Below are 18,367 nucleotides of genomic sequence, written 5' to 3'. Positions count from 1 at the left end.
ACTTCATCAGCTGGATGTGAAGAATGCCTTCTTAAATGGTGACCTTCATGAAGAGGTATTTATGGAACCTCCACCAGGCTATGATTTTGGTAGAAATGTGTGCAAATTGAGGAAAGCATTATATGGGTTGAAGCAATCTCCCCGTGCATGGTTTGTGAGGCTTTGTGGGGCCATGAAGAAAGTGGGGTACACTCAGAGTGGTGCAGACCATACCTTGTTCTTAAGGAGACAGGATAGCAAACTTACTGCACTCATTGTTTATGTGGATGATATGGTAATTACCGAGAATGACTTGGAAGAGATAAAAAGACTGAAGGAGTTTCTAGCTTCGGAATTTGAGATCAAAGACTTGGGTCATTTGAGATATTTTCTTGGGATTGAAGTTGCCAGGTCAAGAGAGGGAATCTACATATGTCAGCGGAAGTATATTCTTGACCTCCTAGAGGAAACATGCATGATGGGGTGCAGGCCAGCAGATACTCCAATAGAATAGAATCATGGCCTACAGGAATCAGTAGGGGAGGACTACTGTGATAGAGAGAGATACCAAAAATTGGTAGGGAAGCTGATATACTTATCCCTCACTTGGCCAGATATTGCTTATGTTGTGCATGAGTCAATTTATGCACTCTCCAAAGATCCTTCATATGAAAGCAATTGAAAGGATTCTCAGGTACTTGAAGACTTGCCTTGGGAAGGGAATTCTCTTTAGGAAAAACAATAGAATTGAAATTGAAGCCTACACTGATGCAGATTGGGTTGGGTCTGTTGGAGACAGGAAGTCAACCTCGGGTTACTGTACATTTGTGGGAGGAAACCTGGTCACATGGCGCAGTAAGAAGCAGAATGTAGTGGCTAGATCAAGTACAGAAGTAGAATATCGAGCTATGGCCCACGGGATTGCTGAACTCTTATGGCTTAGAACTCTTCTTAATGAACTTGGCATTATGACTGAAGGTCCTCTTAGGCTGTATTGTGACAATAAAGCTGGCATCAACATTGCCAACAATCCCGTGCAGCATGACAGGACAAAACATATTGAGATTGATCGGCACTTTGAAGTCTTTGTATGTATGAGTATTCGGCTGATAAGAGTTCTTATTAGCCTATACTTAAGTTTAAGTTGTTCTGTACTGGGCCTATGTTAATGGGCCTAATCCTGTTTAATGTTTTAAGTTGTCTGGGTGTCCCATCACTAATCAGGGGCATTCCAGTAACTTCCTGTATCATTGTACTACATCATAATATAAATAATAGTATTGTCGACTGAGCAGTTTAGTTCGACATTCACAGCATATCAGTGGTGTTCTTCTCCTCTCCTCTACTTCAAGTACAACTCTCAAGATCACAGGATTATCCATCAGAGTACTTTCCCTCATATTCAACTCTCAAGATCACAGGATCACAGGATTATCCATCAGAGTACTCAATCAGCGGAATGGGGTGGCTGAGAGAAAGAATAGGCACAGATTAGAAGTAGCTAGAAGTATCATATTCAACTCCAATGTGCCTATACATTTATGGGGAGATGCCATTCTCACAGTTGTGTATCTCATCAACCGAATTCCTTCACGGGTTCTTGACATGCAACCCCCATTCACTCTTTTATATCCTAATAACGAGTTGTTTTCTGTCCCTCTTAAAACCTTTGGTTGTACCTGCTTCGTGCAAACTCTTGGCCCTCACTGTTCCAAATTTGACCCTAAAGCCTCAAAATGTATTTCCTTGGTTATGCACAAACTCAGAAGAGATACTGTTGCTATGAACCTGCTTCAGGAAAGAGATTTGTATCCATGGATGTTACTTTCTTTGAGGATGTACCTTATTACTCTAGGGTTTCTTCTCAGGGGGAGAGTAGTACGGTTGGGGTTAACACATCAGAAGTCCCTTTACCTGTTCCGTTGAGTGAAGATAGGTGTAATGGGGAGGGTTGTCAAAAATGTTGGGATTTGAGAGTTTATCACAGATGATGGAGGCAGGTTGATTTCGGTCATCAGCAGTCCAGGCCAGCCCCAATTCCTTCTGAAGATCCAGATCCAGGTACTACATCTCTTCCAGCTCCCATTACAGATGAGCCTTCTGCTGTTGAGCCTTCTCCATCTTCTGAGCCCTCACTTCCATTGAATGACCTTGACCTTCCCATTGCAATTTGTAAAGGCAAACGCCGTTGCACCTCACTCACAGCCCACTGTATCTCCCAATTCTTGTCCTATGATCACCTGTCTCCCTCTTACAAGTCCTTTCTTACATCCATTGTTGATATTCCCATTCCCAGAATAGTACAAGAAGCCTTGACCATTCCTGAGTGGAAAGATGCAATGAAGGTAGAAATGGATGCCCTTTTGAGAAACAATACTTGGGAGCTAGTTGATCAACCCAAAGGGAAGAAACTAGTTGGATGTAGATGGGTGTTTATTGTGAAACATAATGCTGATGGTTCCATTGAAAGGTATAAGGCCCGGTTAGTTGCAAAGGGATTTACTCAGACTTATGGTATAGATTACTTGGAGACTTTTGCACCAATAGCAAAAATGACCACTAATAGAATGTTATTATCTCTTGTAGCCAGTTACTCTTGGCCCTTGTTCCAAATGGATGTTAAAAATGCCTTTTTCAATGGAGACTTGCAAGAAGAAGTGTACATGTAGTTACCTCTTGGTTTTTATAGTACAGAGACAGGTAAGAAGGTTTGTTGGTTGAATAAAGTTTTGTATGGTCTAAAATAGTCCCCCAAGCCCTTGAAAAGTTTGGCTATGTGCAGGCTCAATCAAATCACACTTTGTTTATTAAGAAAGTGGATACTTCCTTGACTCTACTTGCTGTATATGTCGATGACATTGTAGTAACAGGGAGTGGTAATAGCGAAATTGAGTCTCTTAAGAAACTTCTCCATCAAGAATTTGAGGTAAAGGACCTGGGAGAGCTACGATATTTCTTGGGTATTGAGGTAGCTCGGTCCAAGCATGGAATCTTTGTTTCTCAAAGGAAGTATGTCCTTGATTTGTTAGAAGAAACAAGAAAGTTGGGTGTTAAGCCAACCGATACACCTATTGAACATAATCACAAGATTAGTGCAGAAGGTGGAGAGCCTCTTGAAGATAAAGCTATGTTCCAAAGATTAGTTGATAAACTACTATATCTTTGTCTTACACGACCGGACATCAGCTATGCAGTTAGTGTTGTTAGTTAGTATATGCACTCTACCAGAACTACCCACCTACTTGCTGTTGAGAGGATATTGGCATATTTAAAGAGGTGTCTAGGCAGAGGTGTACTATTTAAGGATAATAATCACATGAAGATAGAAGTTTATACAAATGTAGATTGGGCCGGTTGTGTTGATGATAGAAGGTCTACCTCTGGATATTGTGCCTTTGTAGGAGGTAACCTTGTTTCTTGGAGGAGTAAGAAACAAAATGTTGTTTCTCGTTCCAGTGCTGAAGCTGAATATCGGTCCATGGCAAATGGTGTGGCTGAAATACTATGGTTGAAATCACTGTTTGATGAATTGAGTATTACCTATGAGAAACCTCTAATGTTGTACTATGATAATCAGGCTGCTATTAATATAGCTCATAACCCAGTACAACATGACCAAACCAAGCACATTGAAGTCGATCAACATTTTATTAGGGAAAGGGTTGCATCTCAAGAAGTCTGTCTTCCATATATCAGCTCCAACATGCAGCTTGCTGATCTTCTCACCAAGGCAATTTCAAAGAAGAAGTTAGAAGCAGATGTATGCAAGTTGGGAATGACAAACATCTATTCCCAACTTGAGAGGGAGTGTAGAAACCACTGATGTGATCTCCACCTCTTTCTATTGTACTCGTATACAACTACTATGTGGTCCCCACCTCTTTCTATTGTACTTGTATACAACTACTAGTTATTTAAGTGTCAGCCCACAATTAGTTGTTAGTCTTTTATTAGGACTTTAGTCTTATATTAGGACTTTAATTGTTGTCTTTTATTAGGATTTTAATTTTGCCATGTAAGCAGTCTTATCCTTACTTCACAATTAATATAAATAGAAACAGGGGGGCGACAGATTAAGCATCATCTTCTTTTCTGAAATCCTTCATTCGAAATCTTCTTCTCTTCTTTTCTCTTTCTCCTCTCATCCTCTTAATTTCCTGTTGATTATACACCACAGCTTGGGCTGTTAGTAGTCTCATACGACTACAATTTATAACTCATTCATGTCTTTACTTTTTTTTTGAAAAAGATGGTAACTTTATTCAAAAAACAAGAGGTACATGAGAAGATGTACATAGGAAATACAACTCAAAAGTTAAACAGGAACAAAGCAATCATTAAACAAGCAATCCCTGTCAGTGCCAGCCTTTGCAAGACTATCAGCATCAGAATTTAGCTCCCTAGGGACCCAATCCAACTGAGCATTCATGTTAGAGAGGATGTCTCTAGCTTCAGCCAAGAGACTAGCTAAAGCCCAGGGGCCACTGCCAGGATCTGCTAACCATCTGATTGTATTTGCAGAATCACCCTTTATGAGAATATTCAGGTATCCCAGATCTCTTGCAATCCTGATTCCAGTTAAGACTGCCAGGATTTCAGCCTTAGTTGAAGAGGCTATCCCAATTGATCCACTGTAAGCCCATCTAATAGTACCATCTCTTCTAAAAATTCCACCAATTCCTGCTGTACCTGGGTTTCCAATGGCGCTTCCGTCGAAGTACAGGGTTATCTTTATATTAATCAACAAAAAAGAAAAAAAAATAAAAGATCCTCCTTTCATGTCTGTAGTATTAATGTAACCATATTATGCTTTTTTGTGCTGAGATACATTTGCATCTATATTATATATTCTTCTGCTCTTGTTAAAATTGCTTAGTTCATACTATTTTTGAGCTCAGCAAGATCTTTTCATATTTAATCTTGGTTTGTTTCATTAGGTTGCACAAGCCACATCAAATCAGATGTCCAAGCGTGATCCTTTGAGACGCTATATGGATGTGATTGATCACATGCTGCGTCAGATGGTAATATTTTTTGCATGCAAGCTCATACATGACAATCTGACACCAAAGATTTATAAACTGCTTTTCTTTGTATGCTTTTATGTGATTCAATTTCCTTTTTGCAGCTTAGAGAAGATCCTTCCTTCAAACCACAAGGGGGTAGATTGGGTGAAAATGACATGGATTATGATACTGATGAGAAAACAATGGCCACACTAAGGCGTCAACTTAGGAGAGCCCGAGAAGAGTACTACCGTTGCAAAAGGTATTGCAGCAACTACTTTAATGAACTAGTTTTCTAGTGGAGGGAGTTTATTGATAGAGAATTCATCCTTGAATCCTTTGGATACTTTGTTTCATGAGTTGTGCTAGTGTTTTTATCACTACAACATTTTCATCTAAAACATATACAAGTATGTGTGCAACTGTTATGGGCTAACCTCTTTGTTTTTGATAATTCTAGTGCTTGTACTTGCAGCCCTTTTTCTTAATACAACCCATTCATGTTATTGGTCAAATACTGATGGTAATGATATCATTTGCATTTTTCCACTTTATTAGCACTACTGACTAACACAGCTTTTTGCAGAGGTTTTCCTAGGTATTTATAGTATAATCTTTTCAGGCAAAGGTTATCCTTTTCCTGGTCATTGTAGTTAGATCATGTCTACTTGTAGCTTAGGTCATTTATGGTAGTGTTGTAGCATAAGCACAAACAGTTCTTTTTCTGTTGGATATTCTGGCGTGATACAGAATTGCCATATTCTTCTTTTAAGATTTAGAAGTGAAAAATATTAAAGATATTTAAAGATTTCTTTGTACTCCAAATTTAGCCATGTGTTCTTTATCTCCTAATCTCCAGATTATCTTTGTTGCATGAAGTGTAAGTCAAAATTTGTTATTCTCACAATGTATTATTCCGGGTTTGAACTTTCAAATATTTGCATTAATGTAATGGGTTTAGGTTTTAATAACTTTGCTATCTTAAACTGTTAATACATTTCAATAATGATGATGATGATGATGATAGGAAGGGTGACCTTCTTAATAGTAGAAGGGGATTCTAAAATAGTCATTGGATGGCTGAAAAAAAGAGAACGAGTATTATGGCAATTCAGAAATGATCTCAGGCGGTTCAAACTGCTGTCGAGACATGCAAATCCAGTTAAGATGGGTTAGAAGGTCTACTAATGGTTTGGTGGATGGCTTAGCTAAACAAAGGGTGAATAGACATCATCTGTTTTGGGCTCAATGTTAGCTGGGTAGTGGGGCTCTTTGCTGTATTGGGTGTTATCTCTAACAACTTCTTGTTGTACTTCTCTTTTTAAGTTCTGATAAATCTCTTTAAGTTGCTGATCAAAAAAAAAAAAGGAGGAAGGGTGACCTTCTAACAGGGCAAATCAACTGAGGGTCGTCTTTCTTTGAACCTTTGCACTTCCATTCTTTATAAAGAATTACTAATTATATGAGATTGTCTCCTTACCCTATGCAAATGCCCTCCTGCCTTGCTACTAAAGAATCTGATTAAGGTTAACTTTTTTGCAGCGAGTATATGAACTTCGTTGTGGAAGCCCTTGAGCTAGAGGACACAATAAAAAATTACAATTGTCGCAGTGCAACTGGATGGTTTGTTCCTAATCTATATCTTTTATACTGCTTTCACTTAGTCTTGTTATGCCTTTTGTCATTTTTTCCCTTGGTGTACTACTTTGCCTTATAACACTACCATTATCAACAAATTGGTAGTCTATTCCTTGTAATAATCTTCTTGAGATACAAATTTCTGGATGTATCTGAATTTGTATTAGCATCATCTCCTGATTGATGAATGGGGTAAATAGTGCCAGATGACCATTGTAGTACAGTTCTTATGAACTGTATTCTCCTGTAAATTTAGTTTGCTTGTTTCCACTTGCCTTCATGATTCGACATTGTAATTTCCAAAGCTTTATTTTTTTTTATCTTTTTTTTTGCGACTTTGTTCAAAACATTGTTATTCTTCAAAAAAAATTGTTCTTATTTCTACTCATAAGTCAGGAACTGACTATCTGTACTGGTCTTCACACAAACCAACCTTAGAAATTGCCAAAAAGCCACAGGCCCACAGCTAAAACAGTTTGACCTTTATAATTGGTCATCCCAGTTGAGTTTGTTCAAAGAAATTGGATCTATCTAATAAACAAAATAAGATAGATGTGTCATTGGGGCTGTTAGCAAACAAAGGGATTGACAATGATCTGTGTACACACAGACAAAAGTCCAAGAATGAACAAGGAGAAACATATTCTTGTATTTATTGTACATCATATATTCTGTATTTACCAAGCCTGCCCTCCCTCCTATTTAGCTTCTCAGTGGGGTTTTAATGATTATTTTCTTTGGAGTCTCATAAGTTACTCTACCCTATAGTTACGGAAGGCTTAAGCAGGATGACTTATAGAGTTACAGAAGGGAAATGCATTGAAGGTTTTGAAGTGGGGAACAGTAGGCCCAACATTACCTTGCTCCAACTTGCTGATGACACTTTTTTGTCGTTGGTGATGCAACAGAGGAGCAAATGGTTTGAGGTGGTTTCAGGTTTAAAGCTCTCTTGCCAAAAGTGAGGTAGACAACTTGTTTGACTTATCAGAAGTTCTTGGTGCAAGGTTGGATCATTGCCCACAAAATACCTATGGTTGCCATTGGGTGGAAGGTGCAATTCTAAAAAATATTAGGAACCTGGTACAGGAAAAAGTGGATAAAAAACTTGCAACTAGGAAAGCAAGGTACCTGTCAAAAGGAGGTAAGTTGACCCTAATTAAAAGAGTTTTGGAAAAAAAATCCCAGCTTATTTCATGCCACTCTTTCCAATAGCAGCTGAAGTAGCTGAAAAAATTGAGAAATCTATGGGGGGTTTTTTGTGGGTAGGATGGAGGGACTCATCTAAATATCATCTTATAAACTGGGATCAGATTTGTCTGCCTTTAAGGAATGGTGGTTTGTGTATTAGGAAGGTCAGGAGGTTTAGTTTAACTCTGCTTGGTATATGGCTCTGGCACTTCAATTCAGAACGCAATGGCCTGTGGAGAAGACTAATTGCAACTAAGTATGGCTTGCAGGAAAATGGATAGGATAGTGTTTCTCCCTCTCAGCACAATGTTTGTAGTGTATGGAGAGGAATATACAAAGATATGCCCTGTTTTCTGAAAGGGATGAAATAAAAGCTTGGAAATGGAAGCAGGTTGAAAATTTGGATGGATCCTTGGTGTTACGAGATGCCTTTATATGAGCTGCTTCCAGAGTTGTACTTGCTACCCAACAGCAGGAATTATTTGATGGTAAAGTCTTATGTAACCAAAAGTGAATCAATTACCTGGATCCCGCAATTTAGAATGAACTAAAATGACTGGGAACTTTTCCAGGTTTCTGATCTGCTGGTGCTGGGTTTGCTTCAGTCTCAAACAATTAATCTTTCATCTCAAGGGCTGGTTTCGGATACAACCTCCTCTTTTTCTTTTCCTAGTAAAGCTATTTGGTTGTCTGCTGCCCCTTCGAAAGTGAAGTTTTTTACCTGGGGGTAAGCTTGTGAGAAATGTTCAACCAAGCAATTGCTTATGAGAACAGGAGCAAATCTGCCTGATATCTTGTGTCCCTTGTGCTTGGAGGAAGAAAAGTCTTCGAATAATATCTTTCTTCATTGCAACTTCACCTACAAGATTTGGATATATTTCTTCAAGGCTGTAACTGTCCAAGGGTGTCTGCCAGCCACTGTTCGGGATTTGTCAAATGCTTGGTAGGTTGCTGGAATGGGTAGGAAAGGTAGATGTTTATGGTCTGCTATTCCATTAGTAGTCTTGTGGCTGCTATGGTTGGAAAGGAACTCAAGGATTTTTGAACAGGAGTAAGCTGGTGGAGAAGGTGATCAATGGCATAGTGGAGGCTCTGAGGCAAATGGTTATTGAATACTTGTGTAGTGATCTTTCCTCCTCTTTTTGGATGTAATATTCTTTAAAGGAAAATTGGGTACTTGTGTAATGTACAGAATCTTTGTATAGACACATGTTTTAATTCTAATTAATACAATTTACCTTACCTTTTCTCAAAAAACAAAAAAGTTACTCTACCCTACCTTATCCATATCCCTTTTGTCCCCACATTAGATAAGACTCCTTCCTAATTTGTCTGTTCATAAGGGGATATGGAGACAACCTTATGCCCCATGGTGACTTCAAATGTTTCATTCTTATTGCATCTCCCAATTTCCAATCGCTACAGGTAATATATTTTTTTTATCAGAAACAGTAAATTTCATTAGACAGATTAAGAGAATACACTGTCACCACCCAGATAAGGGTGTTTACCCCGAGAAATATGCTTTCTGATTACAGAACAGCCCAAAACAAGTTCTCCCTGAAAGTTCCTTGCTTTGCAAGGGTGTCGTAGTCCATTTGCTGACCTCCTTGACTCCTTGTCCACCTGAATAGTGCCCCAACCTCCCTTGCTAAGCAGTTTATTTCCCTCATGAAATGTTGATGTACCCAAGCCCCCAAGTTATGTGATTGCAACCACCCAATTAATAGTTTAGAGTCCCCTTCTACCTCAATCTGGTGTAGGCCCCATTGTTTAGCCAGCCTTGGACCTTGTAGCAAGGCCATAATCTCTGCTCTCAAAGAGTCTCCATCACCTATTGGACCTGAATACAGTGCAACCAATCTGCCCTCCCTGTCTCTGAAGGCTCCTCCCACCCCAGAGGGACCCAGGTTTCCTAAGGAGCTCCCATCGAAGTTCAGCTTCACCCATTGATGTGCAGGAGGGATCCATTGTTCCTTTAACACAGACCTCAATGCCACAGTGTACCATCCTCTAAACAAATCATCAGCTGAATAATCTTTAAATAAAGGAGATGCTTTAAGCCAATGACCTTGGTAGATATGCAATCAATGGTTTGCTCCTTAGATCTTTCAGAACCCTAGAAGATCCTATTGTTTCTTTCTTCCTAGATTGACCACAAAACAGCTGCTCTTGTTGCTCTCCACATTGCACTCCCCTTCTTCTTTGGAGGTCTAAAGAAGTTTGGATCAAAGAGTTTTACTACATCTGAAGGAGGGGCCCACCTGCTTCCAAAGAGAGGAAAACCAATTCCAAACAAAGGATACAAAAGGACAGGATATAAATAAGTGTGTAATGGTCTCACCACAGGCCAAGCAGAGGCTACAAACGTGGGGTGAAAGGCAGTAATTTGGCCTTCTTTTTTGCAGCATATCTAAGGTGTTGATTTTCTGGAGTACCACCTCCCAGCAAAAGGTCCTTATTTTTGGGGGTACAAGGTTACATCAAACCTCCTTTGTTGGAAAGGTTCTTGCCATGTTAGATGAATGGAGGGGAGCATTGTAGAAAGAAGCACTAGTGAAAAACCCAGAAGGAGAGGCTGACCAAATTCTACTATCCAAGCAAGACTGATCAAGGAACAGAATATTAAAATGGGCAATCAGATCATCAACCATACCCATTTCAGACTCCCTCAACCCCCTCAGTCCCAAATCCCAAGAGTTACCATTCAGATAGACAGAGGAAATGGTTTTTTCTTTATTCAATGAAAGAGAGTAGATGGATGGGAATCTGTCTTTGAGGGAGACATCCCCAAACCAGACATCTTCCTAGAAATGAACTTTATTCCCTGCACAAGCATCAAGTATGATAAACAGAAGAAAGGAGGGCAAAATACCATGGATAGCTTTCCAAGGAGATGACCAGGATGCCCTAGGGTCACTATCACTTTATGCCACCTCGTGTATACTCACTATCACTTTGTGCTACAAGTTGTCCTGTTCCAGAGGTAGTCTCCATAACCACTTGCCCTACAAGGCTGTATTCCTTAGCTTTATGTTTCCTATACCCAACCCTCCACTATCTCTACTTCTAGAGACCACCTTCCACTTCACCAAGTGGTCTTTCTTTGTATCCCCTTGTTCCCATAAGAAATCCCTCATTAATTTCTCTAGTTTAAAAGCCACACTAGTGGGGATCTTGAAGGTAGAAAGGAAGTAAATTGGTAGGTTTGCCAAAGTTGATTTTATCAGGGTAGTTCTTCCTCCCAGAGAGATGTAATTTCTCTTCCATCCTGCTAACCTCTTTGAGAATCTTTCCAAAACTGGGTACCAGAAGCTTTCTGACTTTGGGTTCCCTCCTAAAGGTAATCCTAGATATGCTAACGGCCAAACACCAGCTTCGCATCCCAACACTCTAGCAAGGACTCCTACCTCTTCTTCCGATTTATTTACCCCTACCACACATTTGGGATAGAGCACCTAGTAGCACCCTGGTTCGGCCATCTTAGGTTCTGAGGGTTCAGCCAAGCAGTCTACCAAAGATATTTCGTGTGGCACCCCCTATCAAATTTGTGTACTCCAGGCAGGAAGACACGCTAACATAACTAATCTGCCCCCCCCATGTGCGGGTAAATCAGGTTGTTATGCATATGAGGAGCAGTAGTATAAATATCTCTGTGAAAGTCAGAGGAAGAGCAGAAGACATTACCAGAATTCCTTTCCTTCTTTTTATCTTCTTTCTTAGGAGGAAGAGCTCCCTCGAAGTAGCTCAATTGATAAACAACACAGCAAAACTGAGCTACTTCGAGGGAGCACTTCCTCCTAAGAAAGAAGATAAAAAGGAGAGGAATTCTGGTAATGTTTCCTGCTTTTCCTCAGACTTTCACAAAGATATTTTATACTACTGCTCCTCATACATAACAACCTGATTTACCCGCACCCGGGGGGGGGATTAATTATGCTGACGTGTCTTCCTGGAATAGACAAATTTGATAGGGGGTGCCACACGAGATATCTTTGGTAGATTGCCTGGCTGAACCCGAGATGGCTGAATTGGGGTTGTATCAGTCCCACCCCCCTTGGGAACCACCTTGAGTAGGTTGGAATTTGGGAGCTGAAGTTGGGACACATCTTCCCAACTGGCGTCCTCTAGAGGGAGGTTCTTCCAATTGACCAGAGCTTGCTTGATCAGTCTAGCACCTGACTTCACCCACCTGAAGTCACTGATGGAATGGGGTTGTATCATGATGATTCCATCTTCAAGATAACTGGGGTAGACTGGAGCTGACCTTTGCTGTTGAAGATAAGCAAGGTTTCAACAAGCTGACATGAAATATAGGGTGTAATCTGGAGTTGGGAGGTAGGTCCAGTTGATATGTCACCTGTCCTATCCGCTCAAGCACCTTGAAGGGCCCAAAATACCGGGGTGCCAGCTTCTGCCAAGTGCACTAAGCTAGAGATGTCTGTCTATATGGCTTGAGTTTAAGGCAAACCAAGTCCCCTACTTGGAACTCCAACTCCCTACGTTTCTGGTCATTATATAACTTCATTCTCTGCTGAGCCTTCTACAGGCGGAGCTTAAGATCCTTTAGCATCTCGTCTCTTGAAGTTAACTGTTCTTCCACTTCAGCGACAGTTGTGGATCCTTTTTCACAAGGCAATACAGCTGGTGGGTCATGCCCATACATGATCCTGGAGGGGATAGTTCCTGTTGACACTTGGTATGAGGTGTTGTACTAGAATTCGGCCCAGGGCAGACACTTGGTATGAGGTGTCTGTCATCAGCAAGGTTCAAAGTATCGACACGTATCGGCCCGTATCGGCCGATACGTATCGTTTCGATGGCTTCCTGATACGCCCCTACAAGGGTTGTATCGGGTCAGGATGGTTCCTGTTGACACTTGGTATGAGGTGTTGTACCAGAATTCGGCCCATGGCAGCTATAGGGACCATTGTTTAGGTCTGTCACCAGCAAGGTTCAAAGTATCAACACGTATCGGCACGTATCGGCCAATACATATCGTGTCAATGGCTTCCCAATACGCCCCTACAGGGGTTGTATCGGGTCAGACCATGGTTCAGAGGGTAGTCAAGACTTAAACCAACCCCTCTGAACCGATTTTGAAAAAAATAAATAAAACATAAAAAAAGCACTGACGCAAGCCAATACGCCCTACCGGCGTATCGACCTGTGTCGATATTTAGAACCTTGGTCACCAGTGAAGTAGCATAGGTAAGTCTCCAAATAGCGATTGAGAACCTTAGATTGTCCATCCATTTGAGGATGGTAGCTGGTTGTGTGCAACATCTTAACTCCTTGGGTTTGGAAGTAAGCCTCCTGTTTCAGTAGTTTGAAACAATAGAGATGGGAGAAGAGAGAGAAGAAGAGGAGGAAGAAGAAGCTATCGAACTAGAGTGTCTCAACCCTACTAGTCGACCTTAATTTGTATTATATTGTAATTAGTGTACAAGGACAAAACTGCCCCTACTTAAGTATGGGACAAGAGAACTATAGAAGTAATACCGGAATTGCCACATCAGCATATAACTTAAAACATAATGAAATGACTAATCTACCCTTACTCGACCAACTCTAACACTCCCCCTCAAGCTAGAGAATATATGTCATATAATCCCAGCTTGTTACATATATACTTCACTCTCCCTGAATTTAGACATTTTGTAAACAAATATGCCCACTGATCACCAGAGCTCACGTGTTTTGTGCTTATCTCTCCAGTAAGGACTTTCTCCCTCACAAAATGGCAATCAATCTCTATGTTCTTTGTTCTCTCATGGAAAATTGGATTAGATGAGATGTGGATTGCAGCTTGGTTGTCCCAGTACAATCTCATTGGTCTGTCCATTGAAAATCCAATCTCTTGTAGGAGATTTTTCAGCCATACTAACTCACATGTAGTGTGTGCCATGGCTCTATATTCGGCTACAACACTACTCCTTGCCACAATGGTCTGCTTCTTACTTTTCCATGTCACCAGATTTCCTCCAAGAAATGTGCAGTAACTTGTAGTAGATCTTCTATCCGACACTGTGCCTGCCCAATCTTCATATGTATACCCAACTACCTCAAGTCTTCCTCCTGGTTTGTACAATAACCTACGGCCTGGAGTTCCCTTTAGGTACCTTACAATTCTAAGAACTGCATCCCAGTGAGGTAACCGAGGGTTCTGCATAAATTGGCTCACCACGCTAACAACAAAGGAGATGCCTGGTCTTGTGATGGTCAGGTAGTTTAGCTTCCCCACTAACCGTCTAAATCTTCCATGATCATCAAATATTTCACCTGCATCACTGCTCAAATTAACATTCGGTTCCATGGGAGTTTTAGCTGGTTTCGCACCTAACAACCCTGTTTCATCCAGCAGATCAAGGACATATTTTCTTTGGCATAGGTTTACACCTTGTTTTGACCTGGCAACTTCTATACCCAATAAATACTTCAACTTCCCAAGGACTTTTGTTTGAAAATGGTCTTGCAGAAAGGCCTTTAGTCTGTCAATCCCTAATCTGTCACTGCTAATTATGACAATATCATCCACATAGACTACTAATAAAATCTTTCCGGCTTTAGAATCATAGCTGAACACTGAGTGGTCAACCTGACATTGTTTCATTCCAAAATTTTTCACCACTTCACTAAACTTCCCAAACCAAGCACGAGGAGATTGTTTCAGCCCATAAATTGCCTTTTTCAGTCTACACACCTTACCATCCTCCCCCTAAGCAACAAACCTAGGTGGTTGCTCCATATATACCTCCTCCATAAGGTGACCATGGTGGAAGGCATTTTTAATGTCAAGCTGAAACAGGGGCCAATCATACATAACTACCAAGGAAATTAAGACACAAACTGAACCAATCTTTGCCACAGGGGAGGTCTCCATATAGTCCACCCCATACAACTGAGAATAACCTTTAGCAACCAGTTGGGTCTTCAATCGCTCCACACTACCATCTAGCAAGTATTTAACAATATACACCCATTTACAACCTACAACATACTTACCTGGAGGAAGAGTAGTGAGCTCCCACGTGTGAGTATGTTGAAGAGCAGAGAGTTCCTCCTCCATTGCTTAACGCCACCCGGGTGAAATAAGGGTCTCCTGGACATCCTTGTGTATAGATATAGAAGACAACAGAGAAACAAACTGGCGATGTGAAGCGGAATAGTGAGAAATAGAAACAAAATTGGAAATGGGATGTAGGGTACTACTACATTTACCTTTCCGTAAAGCAATGGGAAGATCAAGTTCTGAAGGTTCTGGAACAGGAGCAACAACAGGATCCACAAACAAGGTAGAAGTCGGAGGAGGTGTCGGTGTCCGTCGATGAGTATACACGTGCCGAATCGGTGGTTTTACAATAGGAATCTGCATTGGAGGAGGTGAAGGTTCAGTCACAACGGGAACAACCGGAAGGGGATCACTAATTGGAAGAGGAAGATTCAGGCCCCGAAAAGAACGGTACGAACTCAAAAAAGGTGACATCAGGACAAACATAGGACTTCCGAGTGATGGGATTGTAACACTTATACCCTTTCTGGGTCCAAGAATAGCCAAGAAAGGCACACTTAATAGAGTGTGCATCCGACTTGTCTAAACCAGGACTCAGATTGTGAACAAAACACACACACCCAAAGACTCGGAGTGTTAATGGAAAGGGAGACAAGGTGGGGAACAAAATAGAAAAGGGAGACTAACCGTGAAGGACGAAAGAGGGCAACCGATTAATAAGGAAACAAGCAGTAAGCACAACGTCACTCCAAAATCGTTTAGGAACATCCATATGATGAAGAGTAGACCAAGCAGTTTCAAGGAGATGACGGTTCTTTCGTTCAGCCACCCCATTTTGTTGAGGGGTAGATGCACATGAAGTTTGATGAATGATGCCATGCTGTTCCAAATACTGTTGAAAGGAAGTAAGAAAGTATTCACGACCATTATTTGAACGAAGAACTTTTATTGGAAAATAGAAAATAAATCACTCCTTTCTTTTAGTAAATAAATCCATGTCATCCTTGAACAATCATAAAAAAATTGACAAAATACTTGTAACCATTATAGGACTATTTTAATCGGACCCCAAACATCTGAATGGACTAAAGCAAAAGGACTCAACATACGACTGTCAACTCTAGGACTGAAGGAAACCCGACGGTGTTTGCCATATTGACACGACTCACACTATAAAGAAGACAAATGACTCAAAGAAGGAACCGGTAGCTTGAGTGCCTTGAGAGATGGATGTCCCAGCCGACAATGCCATTATAGAGGAGTTAAGGAAGTCTGAAGTGTTTGACGATCCGCCACCGTCAAGATAATACAATCCACCAGCCTCATGCCCTCCACCAATCTTCTTCCCCGTCTTGAGATCTTGAAAACACAAGATGAAGGGAAAAATGTAATAGAGCAATTAAGGGTCTTAGTTAATTTACTAACTGACATGAGATTGAATGGAAATTTAGGCACATATAGAACAGATGATAAAGAAAGGGATTGCAGTGTCTAACATTACCAACACCACAAGTGGGGGAAGAGGAACCATTGGCCTGGGAATAGTTTGTGATGTGGAAGTTCTAGAGAGGGAAGAAAACACACCTAGAGTCCCGGTCATGTGATCAGAGGCTCCAGAATCAATAATCCAGGGAGAGGGTTTGGATGCCAAATAGGCCATACCTGAGTGTGCAAGAGTGGCAGTAGTATGTTGTGAGTAGCCTGAAGGAACCTCTCATACTCATCTTGTAGTATACTCATCATCTCCTTCTCGGAAGTAGATGTAGATGTGGAAGGTGTTTGATCCATCTGTTGGTTATCACTCACGTCAACCCCACTAGCAACTACATGATTAGCCCTTGTAGATCATAACAGAAATTAATTGAATGTCCTTCCCTACCACAGTGTGTACACTTCCTAGTAGTGTTGCCTCTTCCTTTACCACGACCTCCCCCTGAGTCACGACCACCACCACAGCCAAACATGGAACCACCACGACCTCCTCGAGATGCATGCCCTCCCCCTCTATTACCATGCCCACCTCTTGCTACAACAAATACTGATCTATCAGATGGTGTGGTACTCTTTGAGGATTCCAAAGAAATCCTGCTAAGCCCTGCAAATTCTTCCTCAAGTGTAGGAAGAGCAGAACCACCCAATACTTGTGCTCTAACTGGTTCATACTCTGATTTCAGCCCCACTAAGAACATAGTTACATCTAGTTTCTCCCTCTGTTGTTGCTGAACCTTAACATCTGGAGTTAGGGGATGATAGACATTGAGTTCATTTCAAAGGTTTCTCATAATAGCATAATACTCTTCTAGGGTTTGATTCCCTTGCTGTAGATTGAAATACACCTGATAGAGCTGATATACTCTCATAGTATTATCCTGTTCAGAATAAAGCTTCTTGGCATGTTCCCATATGTCCTTAGCTGTATTTAAGAACATAAAGTTGACACTTATCTTGGGTTCCGTATTGTTCCACAACCATGTCATGATTTGGGCATCTTCTTGTTCCCAGTCATCCAACCCTGGAGTTTCAACTGATGGTTTATCTTCCTTCACATGTTCACTTTCCTCTTTGCCTTGAGAAAAACTTCCACTGACTTGGCCCATGGCACATAATTTTCACCATTAAGTTTAATTGAAGTCATCTGCACACTTAGATAGTTTGAGGGGATCATCACACCAGATTTCTGATCACTACCACCATCTCCAGTTGCTGCCATTGTGTCCCCCAATACTGTTTCTAATGCTGAACTCTCAGCCACCAAACAAATACTGCTGTCAAGGCAACACTACAGCGGTTTCCATATCACTTATAACAGTCTCGCAACCAGTCACAATCAACAAACTTGATGTAAACTATCATTCAGATCAAGAACTTGATGTAAACTATCATTCATGTCAAGAACTTGATGTAAACTATCATTTAGACAGATTTAGCTACCATTCAGATAAAAAACAGTGATGTAAACTACCATCTTGTGCCTTTCCATGGGTTGCGTGTAACTCTTATTTGCTGGTTTAATAAAATTTTACTCATTTATAAAAAAAAAAAACTACCATTCATACATATTCGGCCACTCCTTTCAGCAATTTTTTTTTCTTTTCACACCACTACTGACAATTAATCACCATGACAGCAACTCAAACAACTCAAACAACCACACACCCTCTTGAAACTGCTCAATAGAGGGTAAACACTACAAACACCACCACACGACTAGGGCTGTCACTCATGGTGACAGCAGTATTAGACTGATATCCTAGGGCTGCCACACCTTCCTAACACTTGTAATAGGGATTGTGGCAGTCCTAAAAAAAATAAAATAGTGCCGCAGCCACCAAGTTGTGTACCTTAGATTTCGCAGCCCAGAGAAGGAGAGATCGCAGGCCAGAAAACTTGAAGCTGCAGCCTTCTTTGTTTAGCGCTCTGATGCCATGTTTCAGCAGTTTGAACCAGTAGAGAAGGGAGAAGAGAGAGAAGAAGAGGAAGAAGAAGAAGAAGCTATCGAACTAGAGTCTCAACCCTACTAGTCGACCTTAATGTGTATTATACT

General features: G+C 40.9%; 1 protein-coding gene across 1 annotated transcript in view; it reads left to right on the top strand.

The window, feature by feature from the left end:
* LOC104608639 (uncharacterized) overlaps positions 1 to 18,367 on the top strand; it is a 69,658-nt gene that overhangs the window by 28,460 nt on the left and 22,831 nt on the right. Inside the window, exons 5-7 of the mRNA XM_010274680.3 lie at positions 4,917 to 5,003; positions 5,108 to 5,247; positions 6,528 to 6,608. Of these exons, the coding sequence (XP_010272982.1) occupies positions 4,917 to 5,003; positions 5,108 to 5,247; positions 6,528 to 6,608 (308 nt within the window). The remainder of the gene's footprint in view (positions 1 to 4,916; positions 5,004 to 5,107; positions 5,248 to 6,527; positions 6,609 to 18,367) is intronic.

Source organism: Nelumbo nucifera, chromosome 1, assembly GCF_055504915.1.
Source record: "Nelumbo nucifera cultivar China Antique chromosome 1, China Antique-T2T, whole genome shotgun sequence".
NCBI lineage: Eukaryota > Viridiplantae > Streptophyta > Magnoliopsida > Proteales > Nelumbonaceae > Nelumbo > Nelumbo nucifera.
This window is presented reverse-complemented; position numbering and strand designations above follow the sequence as displayed.